This window comes from Orcinus orca, chromosome 6 (genome assembly GCF_937001465.1).
Source record: "Orcinus orca chromosome 6, mOrcOrc1.1, whole genome shotgun sequence".
NCBI classification, from domain to species: domain Eukaryota; kingdom Metazoa; phylum Chordata; class Mammalia; order Artiodactyla; family Delphinidae; genus Orcinus; species Orcinus orca.
The window spans coordinates 111,597,901-111,616,400 of record NC_064564.1 but is presented as its reverse complement, the minus strand read 5'-3'; the positions used below and the strand labels follow the sequence as shown (position 1 = coordinate 111,616,400).

The 18,500-nt window shown below is 46.6% G+C and overlaps 1 protein-coding gene across 4 annotated transcripts in view; it reads right to left on the bottom strand.

The window, feature by feature from the left end:
- The window catches only part of MVB12B (multivesicular body subunit 12B), a 177,444-nt gene that overhangs the window by 117,899 nt on the left and 41,045 nt on the right, over positions 1-18,500 (bottom strand). For all 4 annotated transcript variants that reach the window (XM_004269214.4, XM_049710740.1, XM_033427191.2 and 1 more), the window contains one exon: positions 3,785-3,892. In XM_004269214.4, the coding sequence (XP_004269262.2) occupies positions 3,785-3,892 (108 nt within the window). The remainder of the gene's footprint in view (positions 1-3,784; positions 3,893-18,500) is intronic.

The following is an 18,500-nucleotide window of genomic DNA, read 5'->3' as shown; positions in this document are numbered from 1 at the left end:
CAGTGCCAACACCATCCCTGAAAGCCAATCAGGGAATTCCTATCATCTGAACTCTACGCTATGTCCTCTCTCGGCACTCGCGATTTTCCTTCATATCAATTTATAATGACATATTTGTGAGGTTTTTATTTAGTATCTGCTTCCCCACTAGAGTTTGAGAGCCATCAGGACCAAAACTATCTCTGCTACTACTATATAGCCAAGCCTAGCATAGATCTGGGCACACAGTAGGTGCTCAATAATTATCTGCTGAATACATTAATGTTTTTTGGTACATTTTTAACTGGGCGGGCCACTCAGAACCAGAAATCAAATTGGATTTGCTTGGATGATGAATCTAAACCATATCAATAGATATATTAAAAGTATATTTAATAAATGTATTACAAACCAAAAGTACACAAATGAAATAAATTCTTGAAATTTAGCCATGAAGGTCAAAATGTCAAGTGTAAACTATGACCAGTGTTTTTTCGGCACTGTGGTCACAAAACCGTTTCTCTAGAAATACGGTATTTGCCGAGGATTTAATATTATTACATTTCAGGTAGCTGGGTCTCAGGAAGACAATGCACAGATCAGCGCAGCAAGTGGAAAGCGGAACCCTCACTGATGCGGAATAAATCTCTGACTGTGGAGGAAGGGTTTGAACCATTAACCCAACGCGCAAGCATCAGCTGCCTTCAGAATCACCTGATCTAATCTATCATAATTTTTTTTCATGGCAGTTGCTTTTCCATGTCATCACTGTTTTCTGCATTGAGAAATTAACAACTGGGTATGTTTTCCTGCCCCATAGATGGACGGGTGTTCATCAATATCCTTCTCAAACGTCTTCTACTTGACAAGTTGGGTTTTACAGAAGTCAACTGCAAACCACTTAGCGACCTCACACTCCACACTCTACAAATGTCCCTGATCATAAAACCAGAACATCGGTGGTGCAGCCATGAAAAAAAGCATGAAAAAACCCCTCCTGTGCATATGGAACGGGAGCCTGCACTGTCAGAGCTTCCCGCAGCCCAAGTGTGGTCCCTCCGTGCAGGGGCTGCCACTGCACCGGGTTTAATACAGAAAGTCTGCCACACCATTAATTTTGCTTGTTCCTCTCCCCTCCCCCATCCCGTGCTCTCTTTCATTTCCTCCTCATAAATATGAAGAACGTATTCCCAATCCTTGTTGAGCAAATGATTCATGCCAAAAGCCCAATATGCACTGACTCAGGGTATTTATATTGTCTCTGGTAGCCAGTATTTGCTAGTATACTGTAATTATTTTTGACAACCTTGCATTTAAGGTAGGCACAGATAACCAACTTAATATTCAAATGTTCATAAATTCTTCTGTTTAATATCCTCCCTACCTAATCTATGTACATTATTATTACAGGTAATGCAGAAAGTACAGGGCATGAAAAGTGCAATTAATCTCAATCCTTCCCCAGGAAGCAATGTCACTCCAAAGCCAGGTTTCTGTATTAATAGCATTATTGGGGGAAAGGAATTTAGGTTCCAAAGGAGTCTCCACAAACTCCTACACAGCGAGTCTCAAGTCACCTAATTAAGAATCTGTCCAGTCTTGAGATTCCACATCCCTCCTTTGCAGTTGTAAAAAATTGTCATGCAAAGTCTTGGCTCTGACAGCAGGGCCGGGACAGACCGGCTGTAACATTAAAATATGCCTTATTCCTGCTCTAATCCTGGGCTGGCAAGTGGGCCCCTGCCACCCCTTCAGCTGTATCCCTCTGGATCTCACTATAGGACCCATTCTTTCTTTTTCTGAAAATAAAATGCACCTAATTTCCTTACTGCCTCAAAAGAGGGGCAGAGGATTCTCCCACTGCCCTTGTCCTCATCTTGCATCCCCTCATCACACCCACCTCCCCACGTCTGCCCAGCCCTCATGGAGCAAGACACGCATGGTAGGCACTCAAGGAACATCTCCTGAACGTTCGACAAATGTTGACTAAATCGGTGTATTTTCTATCATCCACTTACCCGTGACGCCTAAAATTAACAAGCCCCAGTGACTTCTCTCTATCATTTTGAGAGTACCGACACCCCACGGCCTTCAAGGAAATGCAACAAAAACAGAAATCAAAAATGACCAACGAGATCGTAGCTGTCCTTTGCGGCCACGGTCTCCTCTTCAGTAGGAGAGGCTGAGGCTGAGTGGAGACCAGGAGTGAACACGTGAAACCACCAGGCAGAGTGAGGGCGTGAACAAGATGCTCAACCCTCAGGAGTTGGTCCTCACAGCCCTGAGCGGCAGTGAACACACGGACCTTCTGCAGAAAGGGTAGCCAGTGGGCAGAAAAGAGGTGACAAAAGCTAAGAATACGACTAGTTTCAAAAAGGTTTAGGTAAGCTCCAGGGACAAAGGGGACAAGAGTGACCTGTACGTGGATGTGGACGCAGGAGGGAAGGATGGGGCCAAGGGGGCACTACCCCTAAGATCACGAGTCCCACGTCTGGAAGGGCAACCCGGCCTTCAGACCTGTTCCTGGGGTCTCCTCGGCTGCACCGTGACATGAGGGACCTGCTCAGACCCACCGCAGGCTCACCTGCCAGGACTTTCCCCTACTCCACCAGAAACTCTGTTCTTCACAGCAAGCACGTATTACTCTCATCAGTGGGAAAAAAATTAAAGCAATGAGTTCTCCCTGAGTCTGTTAGGAATCATTTTCCTAACAAAGACTTACCAACAAACAACAGGAATGGCTGGCGGAAGAGAGTGCGGGCCAGAGAACCGTGTGACTGTCCACAGCCAGCAAATGCTGCAGGGACGCACGAGGACCGTGATAGGACCACGGGGCTGTGGGGTTTGTGATGGAGAGAAAGACTGTTGCCTTTCCCCTTCCATGCTTCTGAATGGGGATGTTCGAACCTGATTTTTTCTTTATAAATCATGAACATGTATTACTGTTATAATAAAATTTATAAAAATATTTCCCACCCAATTTTTTTTTTTTTTTTAGCATTCAGGCCCAAAATAAAATGTCACCTTAAAAATGAAAATCTGACTGCTCCCTATTTGGAGTTAGGGAAGACAGGTGGCCTTGGACAAGCATGAAAACTCCCTGATGTCAGAAAGGAGCTAGTACTTCGAGAGCCTGTCTGAGGACAGAAGTGGCGTATGTGCAGAGCGCCCAGGACAGGTCTCACACGGGGTGGACACTCACGAGAGCCACTTCTCTTCTTTCTAAGCCACCCATTAGAATACTTTGCCGGAAGAGCTTTAGTAGATGTCTTTAAAATTTCCTGATTTATGGGCTTAAGTATTAAACATCACAGTAAAAGAAATCTGCCTGGGTGGTGGATACCCACCTGCAGAAACAATGAAATGTCATATGTCAGAGAGACTCGGGGAGAAAGTTAACAAGGCCATGTCTGGGGGAGGGGTGACTGCGTGGCATCCTTCTAGCTATGCTCCCATCTGGTGGTCAGCTTTAAATCCAGCTCCCCTGGAAGACACTTACCTCCGTACTACCCTGTGATTTGTTACTTGGAGGAAAGGCAGGCAGACAAGAGCTGTGAGAGAAATCTCCTAGTCTCCTTCGGAGAACACGTTTTAATGGAATTCACTGTACACTTGGGTATGTGGTTAATAATACTGTTAATAAATGAAACACAGCACAGGCTGCTGATTCTACCCCCATTCACTAAAACCACAGATAAATTAACATAGTGATGAAAATAAACCACAACCAAAAAACGAGGAGATTTCAAACAGGAATGTAAATGACTTGTGCTCACTTAGCAAACAGAAAACCACTAAGACTTACATTTTCTTTGGAAAATGATCTTGTGAAACACAGGTATCTGGTAACCTTGGATTTAAATAAGCCGTCTTTCCAGAGGTCAGCATCCACACCATCTGCTGTCTGTGCAACCTACACCAAAGAGATGGAGAAAAGGACAGCAGGTGAGGCAGGATGCAGCCAGGGCGTGTGTGAGCAGCTTCTTCGTACCTGCACCAATTAACTCCAGCCTGGACTCGTGCGGCATCTCATTAGTCCATTTCATGAGGCCCTGGGAAGAGATTTTCCAAGAGGGGTAAAGGGAGAGTGTGAAAAATAACCACTTCTAAAAATACTGTCCCTGGGGAAGCCATTGATTAAAGACACCCTGACAAAAGTGGTTCTAATGAGAAAAGAGCAAATTTTGTTGTCATGGACCAAGAAGGGATTGGAGAAGTCAGCAAATTAAGTTGCTCATTACCACTTACTCGGGGGATAGTACAGGGTGCAGAAAAAAGTCCAATGGGGCGTGAAATGCCACCTGAAAGGGGCACCGCCCGCCGTGAGCCTGGCACGGCCTCCTGCTCCGTCCAGGACCCGGGCCGGCCAGGGGCTGCCGTCACTGGGACTCTGCTGGGCGCTGGGGCGGGGGCGGGGAGCTGGGAGATGCACTGTTTCTTCTCGGCACAAGCTCTGCGAGTGGTAGTCAAGGTCGGAAACTGTAGCATGATAGGAAAATTAAAAAAGACTCAGCTGCTTGTTTATAGGCTAAAGAGCCATCTTCTCGTATTCAGCTGCAGAAATTTTCCTCTAGGCAGCATTCAAGGATGAAGCCGGCCTTGATTTGAGTCTTACAGGACCTGTGCATGGGACTGTGGGGCTGGGGCTAGTGGGAAGGGTTCACAAGGACACGGGAGAGGAGACGGAGGCCGGCCAGGATGCACTCTCCCCATTCTCTCCAAGATACTCATTAACGGACCATCAGGGCCTGGGCTGCTTCCTCCCTCAGCGGCCTAACAGGTCAGAGTATTAATCAACCTCCCACACCCCGGCTGGACCCCAATGGGGGACCCCCCGGAAGACTGGGAGCAGTGCCCCTTTGGGGATGAGCTCTGCAGCCACCACCCCTGCCCCTGCCAGGGCACTCTGGGCATCTCCCTGCTCGTCCTTCTGAGGCTTAGACTTTGGGAAGCCGTCCTTGATCTGACAAGCTCCAGGCCGTTCTCACAAACTGCTGAAAGCACCTCCCTTCTTTACACAAAATGCCCCTGAGGCAGCCCCATCCCGTGTCCACACTGCACAGGAGGCCCACGACCTCGGACTGTCACATGCGCAGGGCAGGGGGGTGGGGGGGGGCTCCACTGGGATGGTCCCCAGAGCCCCGACGGCCACGCTCTCTGAGGGGCCTCTGGAAAGCCCAAAGGCCAACTGGCAAAAGAAAAATGCCTTCTTTCAAACCCAAGGATCGTAAGTTAGCAAGTGCAACAAAGGGAAAAGAAAGGTTCTTATTCTAAATACGCAGATATGTTTGACCTGAAATCTGAAGGAGGAGTAGTATGGGGACAATCTCAGGGAACGTCTGCTCCAAGTATGTCACCCTCACAGAAAGAAACACGACGGAACAAGATCAGGCCCTGTCCGCATCTCCCCCCGAAACGGTCATACATGAAGTTTCTCGGAAAACATGAAATTGGAAGCAGCGGCCCCAGCTTCCCACTCCCAAGGATCCCTTTTGCTTTGTTTTCTCCCATGGGTTCCATGTTTGAAAGATTTTTGTTTCCCAAACTGTACTCTTATTGTATTTCCTCAGTTCTAAGATGTAGTCGTTTGGGAATCACCCGTGGATTTAAAGAACACTCCTTCAGGAAAAAAGAAATATCGTATCAAAATGCACAAACCTATTTTAAGATGCATCCTAATTTCAGAACCATTAAAATGTGAAAAGATGCTATAGGAACAAAGAAATAAGGGAACCTATGTGGTTTCTCTATAATAAATGCATTATTTTTGATAAATTTTTAAAAATAGAGAGACTGCAGAACACTCAAAGGCTGTGGGACCACAGGCTGGGACTCAGAAGGAAGAGAGCTGTGTCCAACCTCCCGCGGAAAAGGCAGGCGGTTCAGAAGGGCTTTCCAGGCTACTGGAAATTCCACTGAGGGGTGTTATGCACCCTAAGTCAAGGCTATTGTTTCCAGGGTTTGAAAATGATGATTCCCTCCTCTCACCCACTGCTAGAATTTTCCCTTTTCTGAATGAGAAGACACCTTGGTAGGATAAAGAGGCTGGCGCAGGAGTGCCAAGGGAGAAAGCAGGCAGTGGACCTGCTCCCTCCTCAGAGGCCCCCTTCTCTCCTTCTCATTGTGGCAGTTACAGTCCTCCAATCCACTCCTGAGAAACATTCAACACAGACATCCAAAGTCCCAGCTTTGCCCTGAGGCCACGACTCCTTTGCAATGAAGTGAAAATGTGTATCGCCCTCCAACCCCAGCCAAGGGGAGGTGTGGAGGGAGGTGAGGGTGAGAGGGAGGAAGAGGGAGAGAAAGAGAGGGGGCAGGGGAGTGTGAGAGTGTGTGTGTGTGTGTGTGTGTGTGTGTGTGTGTGTGTGTGCGCGCGCACACGCGCATGTGTATCTGGGCAGAGCGCAGCTGCCCACAGCCTGGGGCCCGCAGGCCGGATCCACACTGGCGGCCGGCTCCACTGCTAAGCAGGGAGTGGGAAGGCCCGGGCCTGGCTCCCAGCCGGACTAGGGAAGTGGCCCTGGTGTAACAACCTGGGCCTTCGCAGCCCTGCCCTCCATGGAGCGATAAGAAGTACCCAAAGCTTCTTTACAACCCAGGCACGTAAAGGTGCTGTCTAACCTAAACTCTTCCCATCCCAAGTTAGATGAGCTACAAGGTAAATGTGGCAGGTGGCTACATGGGCGCGCCTGCAGAAGTTCACGTCTAAACTCTGCCCTTGTGAGCTCAGTCCTGAGTCCCAGGATGGGAGGCTGCAGGGGGAGGAGGAAGAAGTGCTCTAGGCACAGCAGACCCCAACCTGACACCCCAATGCTTAAGCAAGCCCCCTACCCTGAGGGCGCTGCGGGGACAGAGGGGATAATGCATGAGGCGTGCCTCAGTGCCCACTCGGGACCCCCACAAAGCCAGTGCCAACAGGTCCACGCTAAACATGAGGAGTCTGCTCTGAGAGCAAAACAGATATTTAAAGTGATACCACGCCACGTCAGGATTCGAAAAGCCCTGCACTGTCACCTCGGGCTCCGCTCCAATCTCCGGTCCTCTGGGATTCCTTCCCCATCTCTGGGACCGGACCTGGTCTTCAGACGCATATCAGGTACCTGCCTGATTAACGTTTACCTGCCCCTACTGCCCCGCCACTGGACTAAAGCTTCACCAGGACGAGGACGATGCCTGATGGCCGTTTATGCCCTGCACTAAGCATACTGCCTGATACATATGGGCTCCACCAAAACTTGCTGACGGAATGAATGAAAGAATCAGCCGGTCAATCTGGAGCAAAGCGTGAAACACCAAGGACCGTGCGGCTCCTGGAGTGACGCAATAAGAATTCGAAACAATGAAATTCCCAGGACTTAATCCCTTGAACTGAGTGTATGTATCCGCTTCAAAATCACCACTCTGCGGCCACATCCCCATTTCAACAATAAGGCCACTTATTCTTTCGGTTCTTATTTGTACCCTGCCCTGTTCCCCAAATGACTAGAATATGTCCAATGCTGTTGCTGGCTGCAGCGCCCCCAGAGTGTCTGTCACAGGGCTTCTCACACACACACACACACACACACTCTTCTCACACACTCACACTCACATACACTCTCCCACTCACACCCTCATACCCTCCCCCTCTCTTTCTCGCATCTTCTCCGGTACGAGGAGTAGGTGGGCAGTGACAGAACGGACACGTGGGTTTATCTCTCTTCTCTGCCAATATTCTTCTAAGATGACAATCAAAGTGGAGGAAGTATTGGGGCCACTAAAATAAAGTGCAAGAGAGGAGTACAACACGAGAGAGATGCCATCGGGTGTGTGGAGGTGTGGGAAGTGGACGGTCTGGGGTGTAGCAGAGTGGAGGCGGTGACGGAGGCCCCAGGGCCCCGAGCCACCAGATACTCCTAGGATGAGGGTGGAGGGCCTGGAGGTGGGTGGGTGCGAGTTTAGGGCTGAGGCAGGCAGACGGAAACAGGCCTATACACAAAGCCATTAGACTCCCAGATCCCTACCCCTGTTTCAGAAGTATTTTCTGCAGAAACGGGACCAGTAGGGCTCAGGGCTCCAGAACACCAGACTGATGGGGAAGGAGGTGAAGGAGGAAGTAAGACTCCAGAGTGAAAGGAGGGGGTAACTATGCACAGTGACTGGTGACTGAATGGTGGCCCCCGCCAGGCTCACCCTCCTTCCTGCTTCTGGTACCTCGGCAGCCAGGTGTACCCTCTAAATGCTGGAAATTAAAGGATGCATCTCTGGAGAAACTAAAGAGTTCCAGAGAGAGGACCAGCACCTACAGGCTCTGTGGCCTCTGTTATCGAGGCCAGCTCCCTGCTGCATCACCCACTGTGCAGCCCGCAGGTCATCAGGCCTTACCCCACCACGGGGCTCCGACCCCAGGAGCTAGGGCCTCACTCCTACCTGACAACAAAGGGTCACCAGGCATCGGGGGGAGTCTCAAATATGAAAGACAGGGCTCAAATTATTAGGAAAAGGGGAACTTGAAAATAGTACAGATAATATGAGGAAACAGTGAAGGCTAAGGAACAACCAACCAACTCTATAATCAATATCTTCAGAGGGATGAGTGACTACATTGCAACCACCGAACAAGAACAGAATAATGTGAAAAACATTTTAAAAGGAACAATTGAAGACAATGTAAAGAGCTTAGACATAAAAAACTTACGGCTAAAATAACAAATTCAAAAAATATATTGGAAGAGAAAGTTGAGGAAATCTTCCAGAAAGTAAAATACAAAGATGAAGAGGTTAACTAGAGGGGAAAAAAACTAAGAAAACTGAAGAATCAATACAACATCCAATTAATGAAATTTCCAGAAAGAGAAATTAAAAAAGGAACAAAAGGTGAGCCTCCACCTTAAAGTGGTCCTGAGAGTTCTAGCACAGTGAATAAAAAAGCCCCACCCCAAAGCAAAGCAATGGAGAATCCCACCACATTTGGGATGAAGAAACCACCTTTGAAACTTCCAGAGCGAAAGAACAGGCCACGTGCAGAGGAACGGAATCTGAATGCATCAGACTTCTCACCAGCAACACTGGAAACTAAGAGAACGACCTCTTCAAAATTCCGAGGAATTCTGGAATTCTCCACCTAAACCAACATCAAGTAAGCATGAAGGTAGGATAAAGACCTTTGCAGACGTGCAACAATTTACTAAATTCATCCCCTGCCCACCCTTGAACCTACAGGAGGATGCATCAGCACGGCTGAGGATTGAATCAATAAAGAGGAAACCCTGAGCTCCAGGAACAGATCCCACACAGGACAGCCAGGGGACGGCAGTGGCACGTCCGCCGGGCAGGGCCTGGACAGGAGGGAAAGCAGAGAAGGTCGTGGAACAACCTTCCACGTACAGTATGGGAGTACAGTATGGGACTGTACGCCAGCACTGGGAAGAGATACAGACGGGCACGTGACGGACGTATTGGAGCATTTACAAATAAAACCAGAGGCGTAAAGCTGTTTGAAAACAGCTAGTAACTAGCTTGAAACTAGCTTGTTTCTAACAGCTAGTAACTAGCTTGAAAATTTTAAAGAAAAATGTTAAATTCTTGTATAAAAATCAGTAGGCACCTAGACAATAAAGCAAATGAAAGAAACAAGTCAAGAACTAATTCCAAGAAAAGGAAAGGCTTATAAGAAAGAAACTCCAGTCTGGTGCATTACTTGACTCAGTGGTACCCAATGTTTACATGTGTAAACACTGCCCACTAATTTACCAAAAATTGTGATACTGCCTGATAGGGGGAGACTATGAGAAAACTAAACGTGAGGATAAGTAGATCAAGAGATAAGCAGTATAGGGCTTCCCTGGTGGCACAGTGGTTGAGAGTCCGCCTGCCGATGCAGGGGACACGGGTTCGTGCCCCGGTCCGGGAAGATCCCACGTGCCGCGGAGCGGCTGGGCCCGTGAGCCATGGCCGCTGAGCCTGCGCGTCCGGAGCCTGTGCTCCGCAGTGGGAGAGGCCACAGCAGTGAGAGGCCCGCATACCGCCAAAAAAAAAAAAAAAAAAAAAAAGAAATGAGCAGTATAAACACATTATTTAGAAACATGGACATGAAGTACCAGAAGTGAAAAAAATCTAAAAGAGTTGAAAGTAACTGCCTCTGGGAGTGAAAAATGGAGAGCGGGCAGGGACATGGCTGGGGGCAGCTATAGTTTCTTAGAAGCCTTTTAGTACTCTGATTTTTTAACCTGTACGTGTATCACTTTGTTAAAAAAAAAACAAATTTTAATTTTAAAAAATCAGAGAGCTGGGAAAATGTCCCATGGAAGACAGTATGGGGGTATCATTCCTTTTAGAGGAACCATTACTATCAGGACCATCAGGGATGTTCCTACAGGCACATGACCCCGGTTCTAGGCATCTCTGTAGTGTGTCCCAATGCGTGACAATGTTCAAAGCCGAATGCGCCTTCTCCACTTCCGGTGTCCACCAGAGCTAACACGAGAATGAGGAGGGCCTGCAGCCCCGAGGCCGGTGTCTGCGAGTGGCAGCCCCCAGTCCTGCAGAACCAACGCCGGGACGTGGACAAGCTGCCTGCCCAGGGCGGGCTCAGCCTCTGCCTCACGCAGCCCAGGCCGCTGAATTCCTTCCTTCTCGGGCTCAAGCTCAGAGGTCAAATTCTGCACCGACATGCAGCAGTCCCAGAGGGACACGTGTGTTCAGGAAGCCCTGACGGCCCGCGGGGAGCGGGGCTGGCTACCTGCAGCTGGCTTATGGGGCAAGCCCGTGTGAAGGAATCCTGAGGTTAACTGTGGGAAACCCTCCCGGTCTGAGGACACGTGGTGGGGCAGGAATTCCTGCCGAGTACTTACTGTTTGCCAGGCTCCGGTGGAAGCAGGTTATGTGCAGTTTCTCAGTGAATCCTCCCAACCACCCAATGGAATGGGTACTATTTACTACCCAGTTTACAGGTGAGAAGATGAGGCTTGGAGAACCTCTGTAAACTCAAAGTCATTCACTGGTCAGAGCAGAGGTGGGTCTCCCTGCACCTTGCCTCTCCCCCCTCAGCACCCAGCAAGCAGAGCCCCCCCCACGGCCCACGGAAGGATAGTCAACCTCCCAGATCAAAACCAGGACACCCGTGGGCCCTGCCTTTGGGTCAGTTGAGAAGCCACGTGCAGGCCTCCCTGGACCCAAACACAAAGAACCACCCAGGGCCACTTTAAAGAAACACCAGCAATGCCACAGTGAAAGGCAGCTGGGGGCACATGGCACAGGTTCAGACTGAATGCTGCAGGGAAGAGAGGGCTTGAGAACACTTCTGGAAGCATGTGGGTCTGGAGAGCTTCGCTCTGATGACAGAAGAAGAGAAGAAAACAAACTAATTGTAACGCTGAAATGACTGACTTATTTTGTGAGACTTAAATTTAAGCTAATAGCCCTAATGGTTTTAAAAGGTCCTGTACATTCAGGCAAGGCCTAGTGTTCTAATTACACTCTTTAACTTGCAGGACATGGGAATACCTGAGCTCACGCACACCGGGGGAGGCGGAGGAAAAGGTACTAGAGGATGCTGTCCCACAAGGACCAAGGAGTGCCCAAGCAGGCAGACCTGGGAAGAAAACACACTTGGGTTCATTTGCTCAGGACCTCGATGGAGAGGTGCATGGACTTATGGGAGATGCGGCACCATCATCATCGATGACCCTACTCTGCAGTCTATTCCACTGCATTCTCCATGCTGCAAGGATCATAACAACACCTAACATTTACTGTGTGTAAATTTACTGTGTTCTATGTGCCAGGACCTGCCCTAAGTATTTTATTCTCAAATTGTTAGTGTAAGTCACTCATTTAACACAACAACCCTATGAGTTACTGTAAGTAATAATCAGTTACTACCTGATTTTATAGATGAGGAAATTGAGGAACAAAAGGATCTTGGCTAAACAAATTATGGTATGTCTATGTAATGGAACACATATTCAGTTCTTAGAAAGGATGAAGTATGTCTATATATAGAATTATGTCCATAATTTATTAAGTGTGTGTGGGGGGAATCTTTTTACCAAAAAGCGTATGAGAGAATCCATATAAGGGGGAAATGGGCACACCAATTGCTCCTGAAATGAGTACTAAGTGGTACAGCCTTAAATTACATTAATTTGGTGCTGCATATCAAAAGCCTTAAAGATATATATGCTCTGTACCAAGGAATTCCACTTCTGGGCAGAGAGTCTGAGGAGATAATCAGTTCTGTGCACAAGAGTGGATCATCATTTGCTCCTTCATACTGAGCTTCTGGGCGCCAGACACCGAAGAGGTGCAGAGGACAGAGGGTTGGACAAGACAGACTCGGTCCCTGACCCCATAGGGGTCATATTCTAGACGGGGGAAGATGCACAATAAACAGGCGAACAAATAAACAAATATAAAAGATAATTTTAGGAGGTAATAAGCATCTTATAAAAAAGAGGGTAATGGGGACAGTGACTGTGGGGAGGGAGAGGCTACTCAGGTGGGGGACGGGGGGGGCCTCTCTGAGGAGGTGACAGGAAGATGCTGGCATGAGATCTGGAGACAGAGCTGTGCGGGCGGCTGGCGGGGTGGTGTGAGGACGGCAGGGGGAGCAAGGCTGATGCGCGACAGGGGCAGAGAGAGGGGCTCGGGACTGGAGCCTGGTAGGGGGGAGGGGTGCTGTCTAGACAGCGTAACGGCAAAAGTGGGGAGGAAGTGACACATTTCTGATGATTACAGGGCACCCTTACAACAGAAGACTCAGCAGCCTTTTCAAACAACTTTGAGGACAGGTATCTACTAACATGGGAAGTTCAGGGGAAAGAATAAGTTACAAAATGGTTTCTACAGTACAATCCCAGAATCTAATTTAAAAGAACGGTACAGATGAATTTATTTACAAAACAGAAACAGACTCACAGATCTCAAAACCAAATTTACCAAAGGGGAAATGTGGGAGGAAGTGATAAACTAGGAGATTGGGATTAACACATACAAACTTACTGTATATCAACACATAACTAACAAGGACCTACTGTAGCACAGGGAACTCTATTCAATATTCTGTAATAAGCTATATGGGAAAAGGATCTGGAAATGAATGGATATATATATATATATATATATATATATATATATATATATATATAGCCATCCAATCTACTTTGCTGTACACCTGAAACTAACACAACACTGTAAATCAACTATACTTGAATAAAATTTTTTTTTAAAAAGTACAATCTCATATTTTGTTTTTTAAAAGTTATCTATACAGAAAAGGATCTAGACAAATACAAAGCAAAATATTAACTACTGTTTGGTTCTGCACAGTCGAGATTACGGGTATTCTTTAATGTTATTTTTTTAAATTTATTTTTATTGAGGTATAACTGACATACAATATTACATTAGTTTCAGTTGTAAAACATAATGATTCAGTATTCTATACGCTATGAAATGATCACCACAGTAAGTCTAGTTAACATCCGTTACCATACGTACTTACAGAATTTGTGTGTGTGCTATGAGGCCTTTAGAGACCTACTCTCGCTGAGCAGCTTTCAAATATGTGATACAGTATCGTTAACTACAGTCACCATGCTGTTCATTACATCCCACGACTTATTTATTTTGTAACTGGAAGTTTGTACCTTTTCACTCTATATAGCTAAGAAAAACAAAAATTAAAAAAAATTTAATATTAAAAAAAAAGAAAAACAACAATTTAAAAGACTTCATTTGATGGGATGAGAACTAAAGATATGCTGGATTTAAACCTGAGAAACACTTTGTAAATCAGCTCCCCAACTAAGCCCCCTGGAGAGGGTCTGTGCAGTAAATCCTTAAAACTGTCAGAGGTCCTTCAATGTCAGTATCAAGTACTCTTGCCCAAAGAGTAGCTCTTGAAAGACAGCTAACCACCGGTTTTTGTCAATCTGTTCACACCCTGGTGTTTTAAGAGAGCCCACCCACAATTCAAAGATGTGCTTGCCAGACAGAAAGCAATCAAAGGGGCCAGGACATTCCGCAGACATTCCAAAGGAAACATCTGGCAGACACTAGAAACAAGAGCGGCGTTCAAAGGGCTCCTGACGTGTTAGATCATCCTCTGCTGAAACACACACACTTGGCCCAGGTCAGACAGTGGCCAACCGTGGAGCCCCTTAAACCCTTATTCAGACCAGTGTGGGCACAACAGCCTTCTGGATCCCTAACAGGAGGTGTGCCCAAATGCTTTCTAAAAAACGATAAAGTGAAAAGAGCCTTTTGACTTATCTGCTGATGAGCCCAGGAATGCTTGCTTTTCGGTTCTGATTTATTTGCGTCATTTTACTGTTTTGAATCCTGATGGGAGACTCAAGTCTGCCCAGGGTCTTCAGCTGAAGTGTCTGATATTTCTTAGCAAGAGAAACGAATGCGCGGCTCTGTCCTGAGCCTGCCACCGCTCCCTCAGCCTCCGGGCTGTTCTCTGCACTCACCTCCCAGAGCACGGGCCGGGCCGAGCTCTCCCTCTTTGAGCTCATCTTTCCTAATCTGCCCGGCGACCTCCTGCCTCCCCGGCTTTGCCCCCGGGGCTCCCTCTCATCACTCAGGGGGTGGCTGACAGAGTCCCACCCTGCCAGGCCTCCCTGCCCACACTAGCCAGGAGCGAACTCTCTTCTTCCAGGATCTTCCCTTCTGACAGCTGCATGCATCAAACCTTCTCTAATATGGAGAAAACCATGAGATGGAGGAAAGAACTTGGATTTTTGGAGTCAAAAGGTGGAAACAACCCAAATGTCCATCAACTGATGAACAGAGAAACAAAATGTGATCTATCCATGCAATGGAATACTATTTGGCCATAAAAAGGGAATGAAGTACCGACACATGCTACAACATGGATGAACCTTGACAACGTTATGCTAAGTGAAACAAGACAATCACAAAGGGCCAGATGCTGCACAATTACCTGAAATGTCCAGAAAAGGTAAATCCACAGAGACAGAAAATAGATTGGTGGTTGCCAGGGGCTGGAGGCAGGGGGAGATGGGGAGTGCCTGCTAACGAGTATAAGGTTTCTTTTTGTGGTGATGAAAATATTCTGAAACTAGACAGTGGTGAAGATTACACAACTCTGACTATAGGAAAAGCCACTGAATTATATACACTTTTAAAGGACGAACTTTATGCTATGTGAATTGTATTTCAATAAAGCTGTATTTTTTAAAAAAAACTCTTAGCATAAGATCTGGCACGTGATAGACACTCCAAAAATGTTAGCTCTTTATTATTACTTCTGCTCCTTAAATTTTTCAGAGCACATAGCCCAGGGCCTTGCTGGTAGGACACAATCAGATATCTGCCAGATGGCTGAATGAACAAGTAAAAGAATGTACAGTGTGAAAGATGTACACGGAGTGAAGGGGGCCACATCAGGGGCTGCATGGAACGGCCCTCTCTTTATTCCACCCTCCTTGCAGCTGCCTGGTAACCGCAGGCACAGAAGGGACCGGTTCCTGGTGCTGGGCGGGGCGCAAGAAAGCAAAGGGTCCTGGAGACACCCCTGGAAATCAGGAGCCCTGCTTCTGTATCTGCTGACGGGGAAGGGAAGACACAGGGAAATCAGTTCCTGGGGACTGTGAGGCCCATGAGACAGGAAATGGGAAGGAAACAGGGGCAGGGCACTTGGCTGCATCAAGGGGGAATCTCCTCCGCATTCCTGGTGGTCAGGAGAGAGCACCTGGGTCACAAATGCTCCTGCCTCTGCCACCTGCAGCTAGCCACGCCAGGACACAGCCCTGGACCTCCACACACCCCATGGAGAGCAGCATCGGTGGCCTAGAGGTTCCCTCATGGCTGGCTGGCACCCAGGTGGAGGGTGGGTTCCTCTCAGTCACGAGCACTCAATCTGTGACAGAGCTGCTGATGACACACCAGTGGCCGAGGCATGAACTACTCGATCAATAGCACACAGATACCTAGTAATCACTGTGGACCAAAAAATTAAACTAGAGCTCTGCCTCACATAAAAACAAATTCTAGGTGGATTAAAGATTAAATGTGAAAAGCAAAACTTTAAAACTTTTCAAAGAAGAGGTAAACTATCTTTATGATTTTAATAGAGGGAATTATTGAAGAAATAAACACACGTGTATAAGAAAATCCATAAAAGAGAAGACTGATGAATCTTACTATCCTAAAATTAAAAACTTTGATACTACAAAGGTCACTCAAATAGTGAAGAGACAAGCCTCACACTGTGAGAAATGCATAACTGACCATGGATTAATATCCAAAATAAATAAAGAACCCCTGCAAATCAAGGAGAAAAAGAAATAAGTGAAAAGAAAAATTATATAGAATATGTAGAAGGCATATGAGAAAATGTTCACCCACTCTAGGAAAATACAAATTAAAAATGACAATTTTATACCATTCACGGTAAATCATTGACTAAACCCAAACTATCTGACCAAAATGAGTGGGGCACAAGCTGGCACAGCCACTTTGGAGAACACATTTACTATGTTCAGTAAGGGGAAAATGACCCAGCAATTCTGCTCCTAAATTGTTCCCTAGAAAAGAAATTCTTAGCATAATGATATGAGGATATTATTTGCAATACCCTTCATAGTAGTGAATTATTGGCGACAACCCAAATCTTCATCAACAGAAGGGTCCATAAATACATCACAGTATATTCGTGCAACAGAATTCCACACAGCCTTGAAGACACATGAACGGGAGCCACACATATCCCCAAGGATAAATCTCAAAAACAATGCTAAGCAAAACACCAAGTTGAAAATATGTACAGTATGATATGGATTCCATATGACAGCATCTATATAAAAGCAGAAAAGAACATATAGGAATGATAAATACTGAACTCAGTGGTTACTCCGGCGCATGGAAGGACACGTGGGCCTGGAGGGTGCACAGGCACCAGTAACGTTTTGTTTCTTTTATTAAAAAAAAAACCTCACATAAACCTGGTGAAACGTTAAGACTTGGGAAAGATGCATGGCGGTTATGTGGGTATTTGTTACGTTATTGTCTATACTTTTGTATATATATGAAATGTTTTGTATCACAATTTTTTAATTAAAAAAAATCAGACGATAGAGACCTTAAAAATAAAGGAGTGAGGCATGCAAACACTCGCCAATGTGCACAAGGAGGAGCGTTTCCAGAGGAGACACAGGAAGGACACCCGCTTAAATGTGAGTTTCAGGTAAGCAATGAATCATTTTTTTTCAAATTTTAAAAAATTTCAAATTTTTTCAGACTTAACTGGGTACGCTGTATTCTTATTCTTATTTGCTAAGCCTGGCGACCCAAACGAGGAGGCCTGTACTAAGGCTTTGTTTAGTGAAAAACCAGAATGAAACTAAAAGTTGAGCAGGGGGAGGATGCCTGCACAGAGCGCTCAGTCTACACGGACACCACACACGAGGAGTGGGAACGTGTGTGACCTACAGATGCTGATCTAGGACGAGCTAAATGACACGTGCGTCCTTCGGTAAAGATGGAGCGAGAGCTCACTGCATGATCTAATTCATACTGAGAAGACAAGTTATGAAGCTGTAGTTCTGAAAGTTATTGACATATGCAAATGCAGGGGAGAAGGAAGAAAAAGCCAGTGGATGACAGCAGCTAACAGAAATCAGAGCTGTGGTCGAAAGACGCTTGAGCTTTGGCTGTGTTGTTTGATATTTCTAAAATAAGAAGTTTTTGTATTCCTTATTTTATTAAAAATAAATACAGGGGCTTCCCTGGTGGCGCAGTGGTTGAGAGTCCGCCTGCCGATGCAGGGGACGCAGGTTCATGCCCCGGTCCAGGAAGATCCCACATGCCGCGCAGCGGCTGGGCCCGTGAGCCATGGCCGCTGAGCCTGCGCGTCCGGAGCCTGTGCTCTGCAAACAGGAGAGGCCACAACAGTGAGAGGCCCGCGTACCGCAAAATAAATAAATAAATAAATAAACACAATTTCTTGCAAAAGGAAAAAACAAGCCTAGCGGGATATTTCCAAACTGTTAATAATACATGTAGGATTACAGGGAAGAAAAGGTAATATTTTTGCTCTTTATTTCTGTAATTCTATATGATTTGGATTTTCTGAAATGAGCTTTTATAATTTTTAAAATGTCATGAAGATATTGTCAATTTACCAAAAAAAGGCAGGGTTCACTGATTCTCTCTCTATCACGGAATCCGGAGAGTAAGAATTTCGTTATGGAGGATGAGTCTGCCAAGCAGAGGAAGGAAAAGAGAACAAAAGAGAAGCTGCTGCTGAAGCCTAGCTCAGCCCCTGAAGACCACCCTCTCTATCCCGGCTAACCATGGCACAGTGTTCCAAAGTCCCTTTCTGGCTATGAGCTAACAACCTAGGCCTCACACGGCCCAATACCTACTCTCCTGGGCCAGGGAGGCAGAACACAGCAGCTTAAAACATGGGCTTTGGTACAGGACAGATGTGAATTCAAATCCTGGCTTTGCCACTTAGTAGCTGTGTGACCTTTGCTGAGCTCCTCAACCTCTCTGAGCCTCAGCTTCTGCCT